This window comes from Pagrus pagrus (assembly GCF_965226575.1).
Source record: "Pagrus pagrus genome assembly, chromosome: 19".
In the NCBI taxonomy this organism is placed as follows: domain Eukaryota; kingdom Metazoa; phylum Chordata; class Actinopteri; order Spariformes; family Sparidae; genus Pagrus; species Pagrus pagrus.
This window is the reverse complement of record NC_140203.1, coordinates 20989333-21008597: the sequence shown is the minus strand read 5'-3', so window position 1 is coordinate 21008597 and position 19265 is coordinate 20989333. Positions and strand designations below refer to the sequence as shown.

At 43.3% G+C, this 19265-nt stretch overlaps 1 protein-coding gene across 2 annotated transcripts in view; it reads left to right on the top strand.

The window, feature by feature from the left end:
* The first annotated feature begins 10565 nt into the window (after positions 1 to 10565).
* dpysl2b (dihydropyrimidinase like 2b) overlaps positions 10566 to 19265 on the top strand; it is a 32250-nt gene continuing 23550 nt past the window's right edge. Inside the window, exon 1 of one of the 2 annotated variants that reach the window (XM_084384056.1) lies at positions 10566 to 11225. In XM_084384056.1, the coding sequence (XP_084240182.1) occupies positions 10953 to 11225 (273 nt within the window). In that variant the 5' untranslated portion in view covers positions 10566 to 10952. Of the gene's footprint in view, positions 11226 to 14730; positions 15053 to 19265 lie in introns of those variants that run through there. The other variant, XM_084384057.1, reaches the window with a different exon arrangement.

The window sequence follows — 19265 nt, the reverse complement described above, 5'->3', positions numbered from 1 at the left end:
TTCACTGAGTGTGACTTTATTAGTGTTGAGTCCCGAATGACTGTTTTAACACGTGTCCTAGAGGAAAAACCCTCAGTCTTTTAATTACTATACTTCAATCTTAATATGGTTTGTAAGAAATGGAGGAATTATTTAATTAAAACATGTCAGGAAAATAAATTGTCCAATTTTGTTAAATGCTGATCTGACTTCCACAATGTAATGACCTTTATAATTGCAATTAATTTCCCTTTTTGTTGATTCTTGAACACGTAATCCTTTAAACTAATTGTTTTCATTGTTATAATTCAGTCATACATTTAAAATGAACCATTTTGTCTAAAAAAAATACTAATAAAGTTATAAATTATACAAATTATCAGACAGGCAGGCCAGAAATATCTTCCATATTCAATTTACTGTAATATGAAACTAATAAACGCAACCAAATCTCAAACATTTACAATTGCATAACAAGCTGCAAACTCCATCTGCTTCGAGAAGAGTTGAGGTAAAGCGGTATTAAACAAAAGCACGGTTCCCATTTTGTGTTATCTTGTAATTTGCACGTGCCTCCATCATTTCACGCTGAAGTGTTTCAGTTTTCCGTGTACTTGGTTTCACACCCTGTCAGCCTCAGCTGCTGTCACAGGTCACCACTGTTGTTTTAGAAGTGATTAAGTCCACAGCAGCAGAAGCTTTGTTTATAGTCCTGGTGAGTTCACTCACATAACTGAGACCTGACGCATCGGGCTTCTCAGGAAATCACAAGACTTTTCCCAACCCGCTGGAAATTCCTGTGAACTGTGCATGACAGTTACAGTATGGAGTCACTTGGAATGATTAGGAAAGTGAAGCAGCTTAGTCTTAGTCAACACTGGTCCTTTGTGAAATGTATTTAGTCGGTATTGGACTGCTAAAAACAGATTTAACCAGGGCTGTTATTGTAACATATCAAAGACAACTAATTGCAATAATATGACAGGTCACTACTCACCAATAGCACTTGTAACAACTGTAATCATAATCATAAATAAACAGCATTTTACTATTACTATCACTACCTGGTCCAGTAATGTGTTTTACTGCAGTTGTGTGTTTGGTTTGTCCCAGTGGTTTTGCCGTACCCCAGCAGAACCTGTTGCTTATGTTCAAACACGTTATTTAAAGTGGAAAACTAGAATCTGTGCATTAGCTAGCAAATACAAAAGTTCATCCCATGTGTCAATGAGTTTCTGAATATTTCACAATAGTATGAAATTAGTTTTCAACGTTGATTCGAAGGCTACGTCATTTCATTCCATTTACATCAAATTATTAATTCAAGGGCCAAAGAGCAGCACTCGTCGTGTTTGAGATTGTTCACTGTCTCTTGTGTAACTCAGTCGACATGACAAACCTGTTTATAGCTGTCCCTGTCAAATAGCTCTTAACATTTCTAGGAGTGTCAAGTTGTTCTTCACGGTACCCTCATCAAACAAACCTTTGACCCGGTCTGACCCGGATGTTTTAGCTTCTTGAAACCCGAGCGGGGAGACCTTCAGGAAGACGCCATGCCAGCACTGATTTGAACTTTGTGAAGCTGCTCAGTGAGGCCCCTGAAGAGCCCAGTGTATATGTGCTCTCTCACAGAGGACGGCAGTAAATCTGCTGCACAGAGCAGACTGGGGAAGCACTGCTCTCCAGTGGCAGACGCACTGCAGTGCTGACAGTCACTGGTGCCTCCTGTTGTACTGTATGTTTCCCCACAATGACCAGGAACTCTCATTTACAATCAAGCCACATTTTCTTCGATTAAGCTTCAAGATGTCAGTGTTTGGCATCAGCATCAAAGCACGAAGCCATGTAGGAAAACGTCTTCTTCACGCCCTTGTTTTGGATGTTTGAATCAGGGTTAGCATGCTAATACTTCACTCCAGGCTCAATAAAAGGTACTTCTCCTCTTTGTGCTGCCTTGTGAAGCTTTAAATGAAATTCTTCATTCATCTTCACGCCAGGACTTAACTTCTCATTTATTATTCAAGCTACCCTACATACAACATCACTCTGCTGTCTTTGCCTCTCCACCAGCCTCCTTTCACCAGGCTGTTGACCCCATGTGTGAAGCGTCTCTCTCTAAATGAGCAGTGTTAGTTGGATTTTATTTATTGTGGAGATAAAACATCTTTAAACCTGCTGCTGCTCTGAATACAGATATAGAAACTAGAATGGCACTCAGTAGAGAGCATACCTCTGCCAAGGCCCAGTCCCCTTTAATTCAACCAAGCCTAATCTAGTGTCCTATTTGTGACCGTATGGCAGCTGAAGAAAGACACTCGATGAAAATACATTTAAAACTGCGAGATCCAGATTTTTATTAGTATTGGTAGTCACTCATACAGTAAATACCGGCCAACAACTGTAAATACGCCTGATTTTGTCATCAAGATCCATGAAAACAAGTCCTGATCCAGAAACAAGTCCAGTTGCCTATGATATAGCGCTTGACCTGATGACTGAGAACCTGCATCAACAAGATCCATGCATTATTCCCTGTGAGATTAACAGAAATGTCAAAACATAAAGATTGTTTACAGGTATGTTTGTTTGTCAAAGGAATAGTTCACTCAAATGTTTTTAATAAACTGTTTTTGCCGACAAAAGAAGGAGTTTTCATCTAACCCTTCGTGTTGCTGAGAGTTAGATGAGAAGTTAATGTGAAGCTGAAGCGGGAGATCGATAGCTTCACTTAGCATAAAGACTGGAAGCTAGAGGCTAAAGGTGACAACATCTGCCTATTTTCAGAGGCTTTAGATGCACTGACTTTTTTTTAAACCTTTGGACAGAGACTTCCTCCATGTTTTCATTCTTTATGCTAAGCTAACTTTGCACTGCTAGCAGGTAAATCTTCTTAGTATTCTCATTTGAAAACAAGTAAAAAAAAAAAAAGATAATGAGATATTTATTGATGGCAATACATTGAGTCAAATATAAGAGGCAGACTAAATGAATGGAAGAAACCATCTGAGCTTACTATAAAGCAAGCAGTCTCTGTCTGTTATCTCGAGAACCGATCACCCAATCTACTTCACACTTGGCAGGTTTTTTTCTGAGGACACCACTTCGTGCAGCAGTCGGGGCGTGGCTTCAGCACTCTGGCTTCATGGCTCTGCAGACTGGAGCTGGACTTGCACCTGATCCCTTTCACGTGATTTCATGGGGAAGCAGACGTAAACAAAACAGAGATTTGCGTGGTGCAACGAAAGAAAACAAAAGCAGAATTTTGTAAGTGAGTCTGGATGAGTGGGGAGACTCGGTCAGCACAGGGTTTCTATTCTTCAGCGAGAAAGCGAGATCAGATTTTAAGTTTATCTCGACAGTAGCTAGCTAATGTTAGCATCAAGGGCTATAATGTTTGCTTGGCAGCACCGTAAGCTGCTCCAGGATGCCGCTCTCATTGGTTGTCGTGGTCCTGCTTGAACAGTACAGATGTAATCATCCAGATTTGAAATCGTAAATATCAGACATGTTTGATATTATCGGGGTGGCCCGGATGAGTCTGTGAGCAGTTCAGGGGGATTAAGACTGGGTCTGTAAACGCCTCACATTACCAGATAATCTGTGCCGAACAGTATGTGAGGAATGGGCACTGCACCTATAAAGAAATGGAGGAATTTGTGAGGAAAAAGTTTCTAGAAAAAGTCAAAACCCCACTTCACGTTCATTTGACTGATGACTGTATGTGCCAAATTGACATTTCAGCTAACCTTATTAATACAACACATATAAATGTCACAAGTTCACATTATCTGAGAACAAAAAACAGAAAAAGCTCTGAATAACGTGAGTGATGTCACCCTGCTCAGTGGTAATCAGGTAAACAATAACTCATCTGAAAGTGAACCCCTCCTGAGCCCTGCTTCCTCCTCAACAATGCCTCCTCCGCTCCTCCTCCGTCTTCCCTATATGGAACCTCAGGACACCTGTTCCTGGCCAATCCGGGCGCAGTGAGACACGTAGCTCCTCCCACTGCAGCTGATGGTGTTACCATGGGTTACAGGGTGGTGGCCAGCTCCCAGTCTCCATCCCTCCAGTGAGGAGACTTTCCTCCTCATCTCCTCAGCACCACACTGCAGCAGCTCCCACTGCCAGATAAAGACACTGTGTGATCAAGTGCGAGGAAGACATCAGAGTCCTGACAGTCCATCGATAATTAGTAATAATTCAGTGTACTCAGAGTGGTCATGAGCCAGATTTGCTGTGAGGATGCTGTGTCTGCAAATCCAGACAGCTGTGTGTTGTAGATGTGAAACAGCTGCTGTGTGCATGCTTTATTTATGAAGTATAAACAACTGATCAAACAGCTCGTACGCACTGCAGACACATGGAATATAGCAGAAGATATGTTTAGTCATTGATTTATAAAACAAAGTCAGAGACATGCAGTGTTTGACACATGTCTTCCTGATTGTTCTTGTTAGTTTTCTCCCCTCACTCGCTGACACTTGTCTTAAAAAATGTGGGCTAAAGTCCAACTGAACTCACTTCTTTCTCCCTGTTTGCAGTTAAGCACCATAAAGTTGTCAATTCAAATTAAATGTATTTTATGTATTTAATGAAAGAAAGAAAAAAAGGTCTTTGTTGTTGCAGCAAGGCTTTTGAGCCGTTTAATGTGCTACAGCAAGTTAGCTTATTAGCTAACTAGCAGTGGATTTTTCCTCCTGTGAACGTTGGTTTGGTCTGTTTGACAAAGTGCAACACAACACGTGTGACCATGCTTGTAGATAAGAAGGAGACATGACCTTTAATGTGGCCTTTAAAACAGAGGCATTTTGTGCTGTGTCTGGCTGTCAGCCTCTGTCAGACAGGGACATGGCGGCTTTGCTAGCCTTCTTTACACAAAGTGACATAAGTTGACTGGCTATATGTAAAGAAACAGCAGAATTAAGACTGGGTAGGCTAACAGACAGACCACAGTCATCATGAGACAAAGTAAAGGAAGTTAGCTTAGCTTCATTGTAGCCATTATTCACTTTGTCGCTCTTTGTGTGAACATAAAGACATGTTAGCATCTGTATGAGGTAGACCTATGCTTACTAACAGAGCGGTACTTTAAACTTAAGGCTAATATCAGCATGCTAGCATCCTTTGCTACAATGACAATGCTAATGCTAACGCATGATGTTCAGATGTTTAGCTAGCAATGTTAACCATGTTCACTGTCTTAGTTTAGCATGTATGCCAAATTATTATTAACTTAAAGTACAGCTGGCGCAGGTATTATCAGGTCATAAACCAAAGTGAAGGACAACTAAAACGTTAGCCTGATGACGGTGTATCAAAGTCAGTCGGGTTCATCCTCGTGGGACGATGAATGTCTGCGTGGAATTTGATGGCAATCGATGAAATATGCCTTGTTGAGATATTTCTGCCTGGACCAGAGTGGTAGATCAGCGGGATGACATGATGTATGTGTATGTTGTGACTTCAACACATAAATCTGGATTATCCACCGTGCAAAGTGGGCAGCTGTTCCAGGGCCTCAGACAACCAGGGACCCCGAGAATCCCCCCTCTCTGTGCGGTATGTGATAGTTCACTTTATTTTCTTTTTTAATTTAACTTTTATTTAACCAAGTCAGTAGTTCCACTGAGGTTGGAAGCCTCTTTTGCAAAGAGACCTGGCCAAGATAACAACAACTGAAGCTGCAGAGAATTCTGTGGGGACCCACAGCTCACTTTTGCCCCAGGGCCCCTAAGTGGGTTAATCAGGTCGTGTTGTGGAGGAAAATGAAGGCGCCATGAAGAGAATGAAACTGAGGTGAACACTGCTTCTATTTTATTTGAATCTTTTCTTGATTTTGAAACATTTTAAAACATAATTCAAGGTGCATTCTGCGTAATTTTAACCTGTTGTTTCAGTCTGTTTTCTGCAAAAAAACCCCAGCAAATATTAAATTGACTTCATTCAGATTGACAACCTGTTGTGTAAACTGAACATAACTGACAGTCTAACAGTATGTTTCCAATAGGAGCAGCAGACTAGAGAGTCGGCTCATACTGCTGATCTCACTACTTGTCCTACATCTGTTCCTGGATGCCAGGACCGTGCCCTTCCTGTCCAGAGAACCAGACTCTCCCTCCGCCTCCTCCAACTGTTTATCGGGCGCGCTGCCAACTTTCCCCTCTAATGATCTAACGCTGCCCCCCGTCTCTGCTCTCAGCAGGGGGACGCTTGTTTTGTTTTGTGGAACTACAATTCAGCAAGAAGGGAGGGTGGTGTCAGTGCACTGTCTCAGCCTTTGGGCGTGGCTGCACCGTCGACATGTTCGGCTTTCAGAGCCACCTCTGACATTCAGACAGCACACTTTGTGATCCTCTCCTGCAGAGATGACCACCCACACACACTCACACACACACAGCGGCCCTCGCAGGCCTTTGGGAGAGGAAATAGTAGCAGCAAATGGTTTTGCTGCCCACCACGTTGTTATGGAAACTGGGCCGACACAGACTCTGTGCTAAATGTTTTCCGTGGCCACTCAGGCAGGAGAGGTTTTGTCTGTTATAATGCGAGTCAAGAATTAACTCTGTGTGTTAGCGTTAGCTGCCTGCTCGTATTGATCACCATGCAGCACTGATTTATTTATACCTCGCAGCCATCTATTCTCTGTGAGGCTCAGCTAACAATGGAACATATCTATTACAGACCATAATTAATGGAGATACAAATCACTTACAGGGACAATCTGACTTATTACATCAAGTGTGATTCTTCACTAAGTTTTTCCGTGACTTATAACACATAAAACTGTTATAATAATGTTATGTACAGTTTAATATGTAAGAATTTTAGTTTAAAACATTAAACATGAACTGAAATGATCAACAAAGTGTAAAGAAACAACAGGTTTGATGACAAAGAAGTGTATGTATTGTGTTGCAGAGATATCTATGGAAGTTAGCATGCTAACCAGCTAGCCCCTAGCCACTTTGCACCTTAAGAGGGGATAGTCTGATAGTAAACTCCACCAACACTCCTCCTGAGGATCTGAGCTCCCAGTCTGGGCAAAGTCAGCTAATACACCCACTAGCTGCAGTTAACTGAGCTAACTAGCTAACGGCAGTGACAGTTAGCAGCAGTTAGTGGTTGCTCTAGCGATATGCTACCCCCTCTTTCTTTTGTAGGATTGACAGGTGGCCAATTCTTTCATATTGCACTTTTAATACAAGACCTATCACATCTTGATAACCTCATCACACTCGATTCATGCTCTTTTCTGAGGTGCATGATGATATTCATACTCAGCGCGCCACCATAAAACACTGTTTAAATTTTATGACTGCTCTGACCGAGATATGTTGGGATCTGAACCTGTATAATACTTTCTGATCGAACAGTGGAACATAGATGATCTGCCTACAATGTGTGCTTGATGATGACTTGAAGGGCGTTAAAAACAATAATCTTATAAGTGTTACAGTGGCAGTATGAATTAAAAGCCTCAAAAAGCAAACATTTGAAGTTTCCCGCATACTTTTAATATATGTTTTTGATATTTTGAACTAAAAACCGACAAAGAAAACATGTCACACCCCTCTAACATGAAACATCTTATTTATGTGTCACAAACCTTTTTTCTGTAATGAGCTTGTGCCTGTCCATCAAACCACAACTGTATGTCAGTAATTGTGTTTTTTAAGTCCTTTGCAGTAACAAGAACTGATTACAAAATGAATCCCACAAACCTCAAGTTCAATACGTGTTCAGTAGCTTGCCACTCTTTTCGCTGACATATTGATGTGGTGATGTTTTTCAAGTGGTTTAAGCTCAGTGGAAATCACATTATGGACACAAGAAATAGCAAGTGTAACTGCAGCCTGGTGTACATTAGTGTTGGAGGTGTATATACTGTACAGAACATACCTCTGCTTTACCACCGCAGAGTAAAATGCATCAAATTCATTTTACAATTCAATTCACAGTGGCTTTATTGGCATGGAAAACAGATGTTTACAGTGTGAAACCAAGTGTGAAATAAAAAAAGCACAACAACAAATACAGACAGAATGGTGATATATATATATAGATATATATATATATATATAGATAGACCAGTAAAACATCACTTGAAATAAAATCAAAATGTAGACCTGCAGAGATTTATAACCATGTGGGAGAAGCTGATCTACTGTGAACACAATGATCTAACGGACGTTTGCAGTGCAGCATTCTGCAGGTGTAACAATCAATACCTGCTGTATAATGAGGTTTACAGTTTTTACCTGATAGTGAGAGACTCTTGTTGTTTTCAGTGGTAGAACTGTGATCAGAGTGGACATTAAACTAAGAAATAAAGATGAAATCATGAAGTGATGGGCTGTCATGGCTCCAATGGGCCAATATTGTAGCTCCCCTACTTAAAGATGCCGTATACGACATTCAGCAACTACTAGTGACGGCGACAATTGCCGAAAAGAAACAACATATTGATAACAGTTAACTGACTACCATGCCTAGTCCAGCCTGTAACAGTATGTACCCGTCACATTACTTGGACATTGAGGAGAAGAAAAAACAGCGCAGAGTTAATTTGGAGCCTTTAGCAGCTTTTAGCATGTAGCTACAGTCAGCTAACAAAACAAAGAACAGAGAAACTTGGATTAAAACACAGATTATAGGATGTGAGACTTTATTCTGTGCTCACGATGCCATCACTCCACTTTATCTTTACATATGAATAGTTGTCTGCTGCTATAATAATGTTCAAACTTCACACAGAACCTTCAGGGAAGGTTTCTGGGCATAACATTTGGTATATTGGAAACCACTGGGAGGTTAGGGTTATTAGGCTGGGAAACATGTGATGTAGGGACACATTTTAAAAAAAAGGAACAGTCAAATTGAAACCAGCAAAAGCTGAGATATCAAGCACTTTGGTCCCAACTCTAAAACACTACATTTCCCATAGTGCAACATACAGCATCATTTAATTCGACTGTCTGCCCGGTGTGTTTGTCTTTCATTTGTCTCCTGTATAAAACGACCTTCAGTGTTTTAATCTCCGAGCTCAAACACAGACAACCTGATGACATCATCAGCTCCCTCAGCATGTAATGATTCGGCATTTTCTCTGCTCTTATTGTATCTGTCCTTTAGCATGTGTGCTACGTGGCCATCATCACGTCATACAGTGAACTGCTCTGTGTGTGTGTGTTTATAAGTTGTCCTAGGTGGTTTATATTTAAGACATCATTTCTAGTTTCTAATTACTCAAGAACGACTTTAGGGTCGTCTTTTTCGTCCTTAACATCTGGACCACAGTCGCTTCATCAGCAGTTTATTCATACGTGACACTTAAATGGTTAATTTATAGTTGATTTAACTTAAGTTGATAGTTATTTCCCTGTTAACAAACAATGAAATGCTTTTCAAAAAAATGTCTTAAAGAATTGTACAGGTTCATAAACATGAGCTACTTTATACTGACCATCCAGATAATGTTTGTAGATGAACTACACAGTATTTATGAACCATTTACAAAGTATTATAAACATCAGTTGCAACTTTACAATAAACATACATACAATAAAACATCTCATTGTTTATTAACAGTGAAATAACTATTGACTAATGTTTAATTACCTCTGTTTTTCCCATGATTGCTACATGGTTAGCAGATGGTTTAGGGCCAAAATACATTCATGATCTTCTGCGACCATTCAGACCAAACATCCCCATAAAGCTGCAGCTCTGCTCAAACTCTCACCTGTTTTAAATCAAGCCTGGAGACCAAGACGCCTCTTATTGAAGCAGGTCTGTTGGCTTTGACCTGCACTGTAACCTTTAGCGTCTTGTCTCTTTTAAACCTTTTCTATTTGAGCTTATTTTCCCTTTTTTAAAAACGTGTTTTGATGTTTTGATTCTTGATGTCTTCCTTCTTGTTTTCAATGTCTTTTAATGTAACGTCACGCCACTTTACATAAAGAGCTGCCTGGTGTCTGAATTGTGCTGTACAGAGTCACTGCTGCCAGTAAGACACACAGCTGACACTTCATGTAATTTAAAACCCCACATTCTCCATGCATGTTGAGGTATGTGTGTGTGTGTGTGCGTGTGTGTGTGTGTGTGTGTGTGTGTGGGAGCAGCAGGGCGTGGTGCTGAAGGGACAGCGCCCTTCATTGTTGGACTGGGTGTGACTCTGGTGGGAACTCTCCAGGGTGCTGATCGCTTCTTGACCTCCAACTTTAGTGTCAGAGAGACACACAAAGCTTGTTGTGCACACACACACACACACGCACACACGACATGTCTGACATCTCCTTCTTCTTATTGAATCACAAAGCTTTCAGCCTCTCTGGCATGCAGGCAGGTCACTGTCACCCTGATTGATTAAAGCTCTCCCCTTTGGACCAGTACCATCTTGATGCCACCTCCAGCAGCAGCAGCAGCAGCAGCAGCAGCAGGTTCTGGACGGGTTCACACAGTGCTACAGGTAAACCCCCTCACTGGGAAGCCACCCTCCCTTCATCCTGTAGCCTATTGGGTGTTTATTTTGACAAAGCTCGACTGAAGCTCTCTCCCCTCATATGCTGACTTATAGCTGGAGAAATCGGCTGCAGGGCTGGAAGCAAATTTAGACTCATGAGTAAGCAGATCCAAAGTGTGCGCTGATCCGGAGGAGGAGGAAACAGACAAGGGAAGGATTCCTCACATCTGCTTTCATACATCAGATTATATTAGGTGGATCTCCACAGTGCGGGCTGTTCTCACGCATCATTAGCCTTACAGATTTTTCTTTTTTCTCCCCCCCCTCCACGCTTTTGTCACAGTGCGACCACCTGCGCTTGAAACCCGGCTGAAAAGGCGGTGGCTGTCCAGGCGTGCGGAGCTGCGAGAGAGAGAGAGGGGAAAAAAAAAGAGAAAAAGCAGCCGAGGCTCAGTGAGGAGCATCTGTGCAGCCGCTCTCACAACAACACAGCCCCCCTTCTCCAGGCATGTCGACCGCCGGGGAAGAAGTGCCAGCCTTCTTCAAGAGCATGGGCTCCGACAGCCCCGCCAGGCCGAGGCAGAAATTCTGTGGCATGTTCTGCCCGGTGGAAGGCTCCACGGACAGCAAGACGCTCGACTTTGACGCGCTGTCGGCGTGCAGGGGCGGCAGGAGCGACGGGAGAGTCATCGACCGGCAGACCGACATCACCCAGCCGAGGAAGGTGGAGATCAGGCTGAGCACGGGGAAGGAGGCTCTACAGAACCTGGACGATAAAAGGGTAAGTGTCTTGGATTTTTTTTTTTTTTTTTTTTTTTTTTACATGCTCATTGTGTTTATTTCCGTTTCTTTCTCTTTCATTTACTCATTTCTTTGCCATCCTGTTTGAATTTCCTCGCCATTTTCCACCTAAAAGTGTTCCTCTGCCACTCATTAGAGTTTATCTGAGCTCATGTATACCTGACAACTTGCCCATGACTACATTTCCCAGAGAGCACTGTGATGTAACAGAGCAGATTTTAGGGCCCACCATGCAGAGCAGCCAGAGGGAGTGGCTCCTGCTACAGCTTGCACTGGTCTTGGTGTGATTCCCCTCTATAGCTGGCCGTCTGATTGTACAATCCTGCAGAGTGTGTGTTCAGTGTCTGCAACCAGGCCTGGCGTGTTCAGTGGGACACACACACACTCAGCTGTGATGCACGGCGGCTGCAGCAGCGCTGTGCTTCTGGTGCATCCAGCTCCTCGGAGGGTGTGGAGCTGATGCACATGAGGCAGCAGCTCTGCTCACTTGCATGACTTGGCAGGAAAATCTGTCAACTTTTCTGCTGCTGCCGCTTCGAACTCACCCTCCAGAGGTTTCCAGCTGGGTGCCGCTAACAGTATCATGACTTCCTTCGCTTGGTATTTAAGTAGGCAGCTCAGGATGCTGTTAAGAGCCTTTAGTAGTGGTGTGGTGTATCATGGTGTCATGTTGCATATTGATCGGAAGCATTAGCCGCACAATCTGCTCTGTACCTGGCCTCTCGCATATCTGTTACTGAAGTCTTACATGTGTAGTAGTTTGCCCTCCTCTGCTCCTCTAAACATTCGACATGTTTAATTTGATCCTGCGTATGAATAATAAAATAAACGGGATGAAGTGATTGGATGTTTAAAAGCCAGACTGATAAATGTGACATTAGCAGACTGCAGTAACTTTATGTTGTGCTTTTTACTCCACTACATTTAAATGATGACTTCAGTGACTCGTCACGTTGCAGATTCAGATTAATAGCACAAAATATAAGCAACAGGTAAGAAATACATGTAATATTATAGATTAAGATGAGAGTTTATTGAATTCACAAGCTAGCCGTCAGTATATAAAGTCATCAGAAGGAGCCCCACCCTTTCCTTCCCAGCTGCAACACTACAGTGATGTACACACTGATGCATCAATTAGTGTATTGTAATGCAGTTATATATATATTATTCTGCACGATGAGCACTTTTACTTGTGGTACATTAAGTATATTATGAATGCGTTGAATTGACTTGTATCAGAGTGTCTCCGGACTGTGGTTCTGCTGCTTCTTCCAACACTGCAGACTCAACCTGATTGCTAGATTTCAAACTTTATATTTCCTTATGTTGTGTTATGACCAATCGGTTAGTGTCATCTGGTTCTGTCTCCACAAACAACACGTTCTCACTCCCAATTCGTTAAATAGTTTGGGGCAGCTTGGTCAGTGGCCTTGAGCTTCAAACTATGATGCTCTACCTACTTATCTATCTTCAGTTTTGCACGTGAAGGGCTCCGTGGTCAAGTTTGCAATAATTCATAAAATACAGTTAATATATTATGACATATTATGACATTTGGACTGTTATTAACGTTGTCAGATGGTCAGGGTTTGGTTAGGTTCTGGAAAAGATGGTAATTTGGGTTAAAAAAAGCTATGTTCAGCCTGGTAACTTACGTAACAGAAGCTGTCGTAGCTCAAGTCTTTTAACATTAGTGAGGTGTATGTTTGTTTATGTACGTTAACTTAGAAACTAATTGCTCATGATTGTTGGTCACAAATGGGACATGAACTCTGGACATCAGAATTAAAATCCAGTCCGTGACCATCCACCCCAACTGCACCCTGCTTCAAGAAGTGATACTTGAGGGGTAACTACAGCATCAACAGCACAGGGCCACTGCTGTGTTTGACGTGTTGGACGTGAGAACAGGCCGTCACTAACACGGCTGGTAAATATCCCGATGTCTCGTCGAAAATGTCCACAGGTTTACAAATGCTGAAACGGCATCTCAAACACTGATCTCTGGCTTGGCGGCCATTTCACATGTGTGGCGACACCAACATCCACCTCCCAACGAGAGAGTCAGCACTTTTACATGTAATGTGGATGTGATATGACACGTATGACACATTAAATGTGAACTTGTCTGTGGTTTTCAGAAACATCAACATGCCTACATGTTTTACTGATGATTTCAGGCGACGCTTTGTTTATTATTTAATAACAATAGCCACAGTCAGGTCTTTTAACAGAGGAAACAACATGTTCCTTCTCTTACTAATGAAAAGTTGGATACACAAGAAATTAAATGCATCCCATTCTCAATTCAGTGCACTCAGATATTTTACAGTAACATCCTCACAATGACCAATTATCCAAGTGATTAGCTATATGAGCAAACATGTTTATCGCTCTGTAACTGACATCACTGCATCAACTCGCTGACTCTATGACTCTTCTCTGCCTGTGTACTGTGAGTTAAAGAGGATCTGAGCAACAGTTTTGCTTTAAATGCAAAAACAAAACAAAACATTGCAGTTGTTCATAACTGAACAGGGTCTATTACACATTAGGACACTGCATGTCATTACCATCGCCAAGCAGGTGATGTTTTCACCCGTGTCTGTGTTGGTTGGTTGGTTTGTTGGTTTGTGATCAGGATTACACAAAAACTACTGAAGGGATTTCCACGAAACTTGGCTGGAGGATGCGTCTCAGTTCAGAATAGACCCAGTTAACTTCTGGTGCGGAACCAGATAAAGGGACGGATCCAGGATTATTTTTCTTACTTTGTTTAACATTGTCTTTTCCGACATTTCTGTTCATTTCTCAGGGAAAATGGATGGTATCTTTCCTGTCTCTGTTAACAGTTATGGGTGGTTTAAAATGTAGTGACACAGGGCTGCAGATCCAGGTTGGTATTTGATTGGGCTTGACTGTCGGGGCTCGGTGGAGGTGCAGTATGCGCTCTACTGAGTGCCATAACGGCTCTTAATCAATTTTATTCTAATTCAACAAGTCAAATATCACATAAGAGTGAACCCTGGCTTTTTCAGGGTGTGGTAAATCATTTCTGGGCATATTATGTCTTCCCTGATCTTATCAAGCGTCACTTGTTGTTTTCTATCCTCTTAAAACTCTGCTGGGACTGTTCACAGCCCAGACAGCAATAACCATTCAGGAGAATTGTTTGAATCAAGTTTATTAAAGCCGGAGCTGGAGCTGCAGCTGATCTCCCCCCAAGCTCTGTCTGAGATCCTCCCTCGCTCTGATAAAAGTCAGATCTGGATGTCTAACAGATGAAGTGCTGGGAGTTAAGATGGCTGCTGGCTCTTCCTTCATTTGTTCACTTGCTGCACTCTCTGCTCTGCCTCCACTAATCCAAGGAGAGCAATTGATGGCATTAGTGCCTCTCTCCTGTCAATGGAGCAGGGCGAGGCTCTGCGCATGCTCCGTGGGGTTCTTTTATGGGGAAGAGGCTCGCAGAGTGGTCCCTCCCTCCCTGCTCTCCCTCCCCTCTCTTGTCTCACTCCGTCTGGGGAAGGAAAGCTTTGGTGCATCGGCGAGGAGCGACCGGGAGGCTGCCAGGCAGGAAGGCGAGTTGAGAGATAGTTTGATTGTTTTCTTTTCGTGGCCTCCCAAAGAACCGACGGCGACCTTTCTTCTCCTTCTCCTTCCTCATCTTCATCATCCTCGTCTGAGCGGCAGTAATCCGTCCATCCCCGTTGCATTGATTTGCGGTCCGAGGCGCAGCGCAAAAGGCGAAACCCACCGGTGAAGATGTCTGGCTACCAGGGCAAGAAGAACATCCCCCGCATCACAGTGAGTGTCGGGACGTTTTCTAATGTTCGGGCAGCTGCGGTTGTACCCGGTGTCTGGTGCGGGAGGGCCTGCGGGTGTGGGTGCAGGATGTCACCGGGGCGGCATGCTCCCCGCGCCGCCGTAAATCCTGAGCTCCGCTGGCTGAAAGGATCGCTGCTCTCTCTCTCCCTATCTCTCTCTTCTGTGCGTTTTTTTTTTTTTTGCACATGCATGCACTGTTTCATTGTGAAACCTTGAAACAGCACGTTAAGAATCGATCAATCGGTCAGGTCGATGAGGCCGGGAAGGGGGTGGGGGTGGGGGGGACGAGTGTGGCGAGGGTGGCTGAAAAACGTGATTTTTTTTGCAGCATCTTTTGCGACAAGTGCTCGCGTCCGGGAACAAAACCAGCCTCTGTTACAGCCTCGATGTTCATTTTAAATGCAGATCCGCTCTCAGCCTGCGGGTCTTTGTCCCTGGTATGCATGACAGTTGAGATTTCACGCCGGTGGTCTTTGTTATAGGCGGTGTGTGTCTGGTGGCCGGCGATCACTGCACACCAACTGCTGGGGCAAATGCTCCCCTGCAGCCGCCTCAGCGCCCCGAACACCCGGCCCGACCCTCCGCTTTCACCGTGGGGGGAACTGTGTTCTGCAGAGGCGCTGCGAAAGCATTCAAGGGCAGCGTTACTGGTGGCACAGATTGTTTCCCTGAATTCATAGCGGAGCTGCAGGGATGGCGGTGGCGGTGTGAATGTGGTGGTGGCTGAATGGAAAGTAGAGAATAGGGAGGGGAAGGGAGGGGAGCCAGTGGAAAGGGAGGGGACAGTGGGTCCTATTTCCTTCCATGTTTCTCTCCCTCTCCCTCTCTCTCAGCTGTGGGAGATGCATATAGGCAGAGGCAGAGCTGATCAGGAAGGAGGAAGGAGGTCAGCGTCTGAGCTGCGAGTGAAGTAATTGGGCTGAAATAGTCCGAAATGGCTCAGATCAGGCAGAACAAAAGGCGTATGGAGGGAGCGGCACGGCTTGTTTTGAGCTTTTTTCCAAGACGCTGCGTGCAGCTGAGAAAAGATGCTTCGCTTAAATAAATCATTTGGCTTGTGGTCGTTATCTAACAGGGCCAACTAGGACACACGGCGCGGGGCCAGAAGTGTTCAGGTGGCTGCTAACCTGCAGCCTCTGAGCTGAAAGTGACATTACAGTCAACAAAAACATCTAATTTCCTGATTAGAAACTCTCATCAGGACATGATGTGGGTGTGGCGGAGGGATGTTAGGAGCCCATCAGCTCGAAACCCATTCATTCATATTTAAAGCGCCTGTGTTGTGCTGGAGGCCGCTCGTTAGCTAATGTTAGCGGACTCCATTGCTAAATTAATGTTGGCTACTGTGAGCAGAGCGGAGAGAGAGTGGAAAAGCTGAGCAGAGAAATCCACAGTCCAGCAGCATTAGAGGTGCACTATGTAGTCAATTTAATACGTTGTTTATATGTGGCGGACCCTGCCACCTTTCTAGCTTCAAACAGTGTTCTGGGGCCTTTTTTCCCTCTGAGAACAGCTTGTTTATTCACTTATTGGAAAAGTTGTATTATTACCTCATTAAGTTTGAATTTCTTCTCCAAATCTACATACTGCTCCTTTAAACAAATCGCCCATATAGGCAACAGAGAGAGACGGGACGGTCTCATTTTTCCTGTCACGTTACAACCCCCTCACATACGGGCAATACAAAGTGATTATTACATATACATTACTACAAATAGTTTCATAGATCCCCTTTAAAGTCTTTTAGAAGGAACCTAAACCTCCATCCACCCTGCACCTGCTGGACGTCATGAGCACAGCGCAGCCAGCGACTCGTCTCAGATCCCACAGGACACTTTCTGGCAGCGGACTGTGTGCGAATGTTCAGACGAGCCATCCTAAAATAGATTTATAGCTCTGCAGAGGTACAATGTGAACGTTTGCGTGCATCCACGCAGGGAAAGGTGTTATGGGTAACCGTCAGTCACAAACGCCGGTGGAGGATTTGATGTGCACACCTCCCATGTGTCCTGCAGCGCTGCACATCAGACACGCTGATTGTTTCATCTCGTTTTATATCAGGAGGTGAAATGTAAAAGAAAAAAACACACACTCCACATGTTTGCTCATCATGTGGATCAGGGGGGATGCGTGGTCCAGCCCAGGATGAGCTGATTGATAAATATTGGATATCAGGAAGTGAAACAAATACCAACATTGAATTTGGCCAGCGTTCTGGTGAACACAGAATAAATACACAGACACATGTTTTTGCAAAGATTCCCTACAATGTGGATATTAAACACTAATGAAAAAGACATGTATGTAATGGAGGCAGATATTTTACATAGAAACTATCAACTTTTTCGTCAGCTTCACTGGGAATTAAATAATTTAAGATAACCCCGAGCATCTTTGGGCTCATATCGAACAACATACACACCGATACAGATACATCTGGTGAATTTTGGTAAATTACCCCCAAAAATTCTGTTTTCTGACTTTCAAAATGTCAGTATTTGCTCCTTTCCATTTCCTCTGTCTTATATCACTGCAAATTAAAAAATCCTTGGCTTTAGAAGTCTTAGTCAGATAAATCGAGCAATTTTAGGATGGGTTCTGGGGATTTTTTCTCTATTTTCTGACAATTTATAGACAAACTATAAATCAATGAATTGAGAAAATGATCAACTAAAATAAGTTGTTAGTTGCAGGCCCACTGTGCATACCGCCAGGAGACGAGACATTAAAACAGAGAGCAAAATTGGCTTAAATAATGTGTATATGTGCAAAAATCCCCCATAAATGTGATTCCAAGTGGAGGAAACAAATGAGAGAGAGAAAAGCCTCAGCTTCCTGTTTTCCCAGTTTAACATGAGCCTTAAAGTCCCTCTGAAACGGTTGCATAACACAAAGTATGTTAAAACAACCCATATATGATAGTAAGCGATGATAATTGGAAACATCTGATGGGCTGAGCTGATATCGAGGCGTCCTCGGTGAAAACTGGCAGCCTCTCAGGTGAATCATCTCCTCTCAGCTCTCTGGAGAGCGCTTGAGATGCAGCAGCCGGTTGGTGGAGAGATCAGAGGATTAGCGAGGGGTTGTAGTCCCAACAGTGATTAAGTCAGACCTAAAGGGATAGACTGCCTATTCTTGAACAGTGCATTAAAGAAAAAAGGGGGTCAGAGACTGAATGGGTATCTTTAGTTTCGTCTCGATCACATAATAAATGTGTTGTGTGAGGCGGTGGCCGCTCTCGACCCTGTGAGCTCCAGGTAACAACCCTCAGTGCGAAGCGTGGACGAGCTTATTAAACCACACAGAGGAAATGAATGAGCTCAAATCGAATCAAAGCTAAACAGGAAAGGCTGCAGCCGTGACAAAGCAGCTCTGTGTTCTGCATCTTTCTCTACAAACCAATCAACTTAAGACTTCAGATCGCACATAACGCTGAGCCGGAGCGCCCATCGATCAATCCTGAGTCATTATGGGTGGAGTGCTGGTGGAGCTGACTGGTTTGCCGGGGCCAGATGGAGTCGGGTCAGCTGCACAGGCAGGGACGTACTTAAGACCGAGCTCATCAAATATGAATGAACTCTCACAAGTTCACCACCTGGGAGCTTCTGTGGTCCATGTTTATCCTCCACCAGAGCAGAGTTATTAGATGTGTGACGGAAGTGATGATCGAGTTGGGCAGGGCTCGACTGCAGTAATGATTACTTTCATTGACGATTAACTGATTCGTTGTTTAGTCTAGAAAATGTCGATCAGCGTTTCCTGAAGTCCAAGATGACGTCCTCAAGTGTCTTGTTTTGTCCACAACCCAGAGATATTCGGTTTACTGTCATAGAGAAGGAAAGAAAGCTGAAAATATTCACATTTAAGAAGCAGGAATCAGACAATACTGACTTCAAATTTTATAGTTGACAACTAATTGATTAATCAATTGATTGTTGCAGCTCTAGACTGAACGATTGATCGTTTTGTGTTTAAAATGTAGGAAAGAAGCAGCGAAAAATGCCGTCACTGGTTCCCAGAGTCCAAGGTGACGCCTTCATATCACTTTTTTGGTCAGGCAAACAGTCCAAAACCTCCAGGATGTTCATTTTTACAGATTTCAGTATAATGACTTTAATGACCGTTTTTTCTGAATTGTACGTCAAAAGATGAATATATTTTGGTTTTGACGGTTGGTTGGACAAAACAAGTC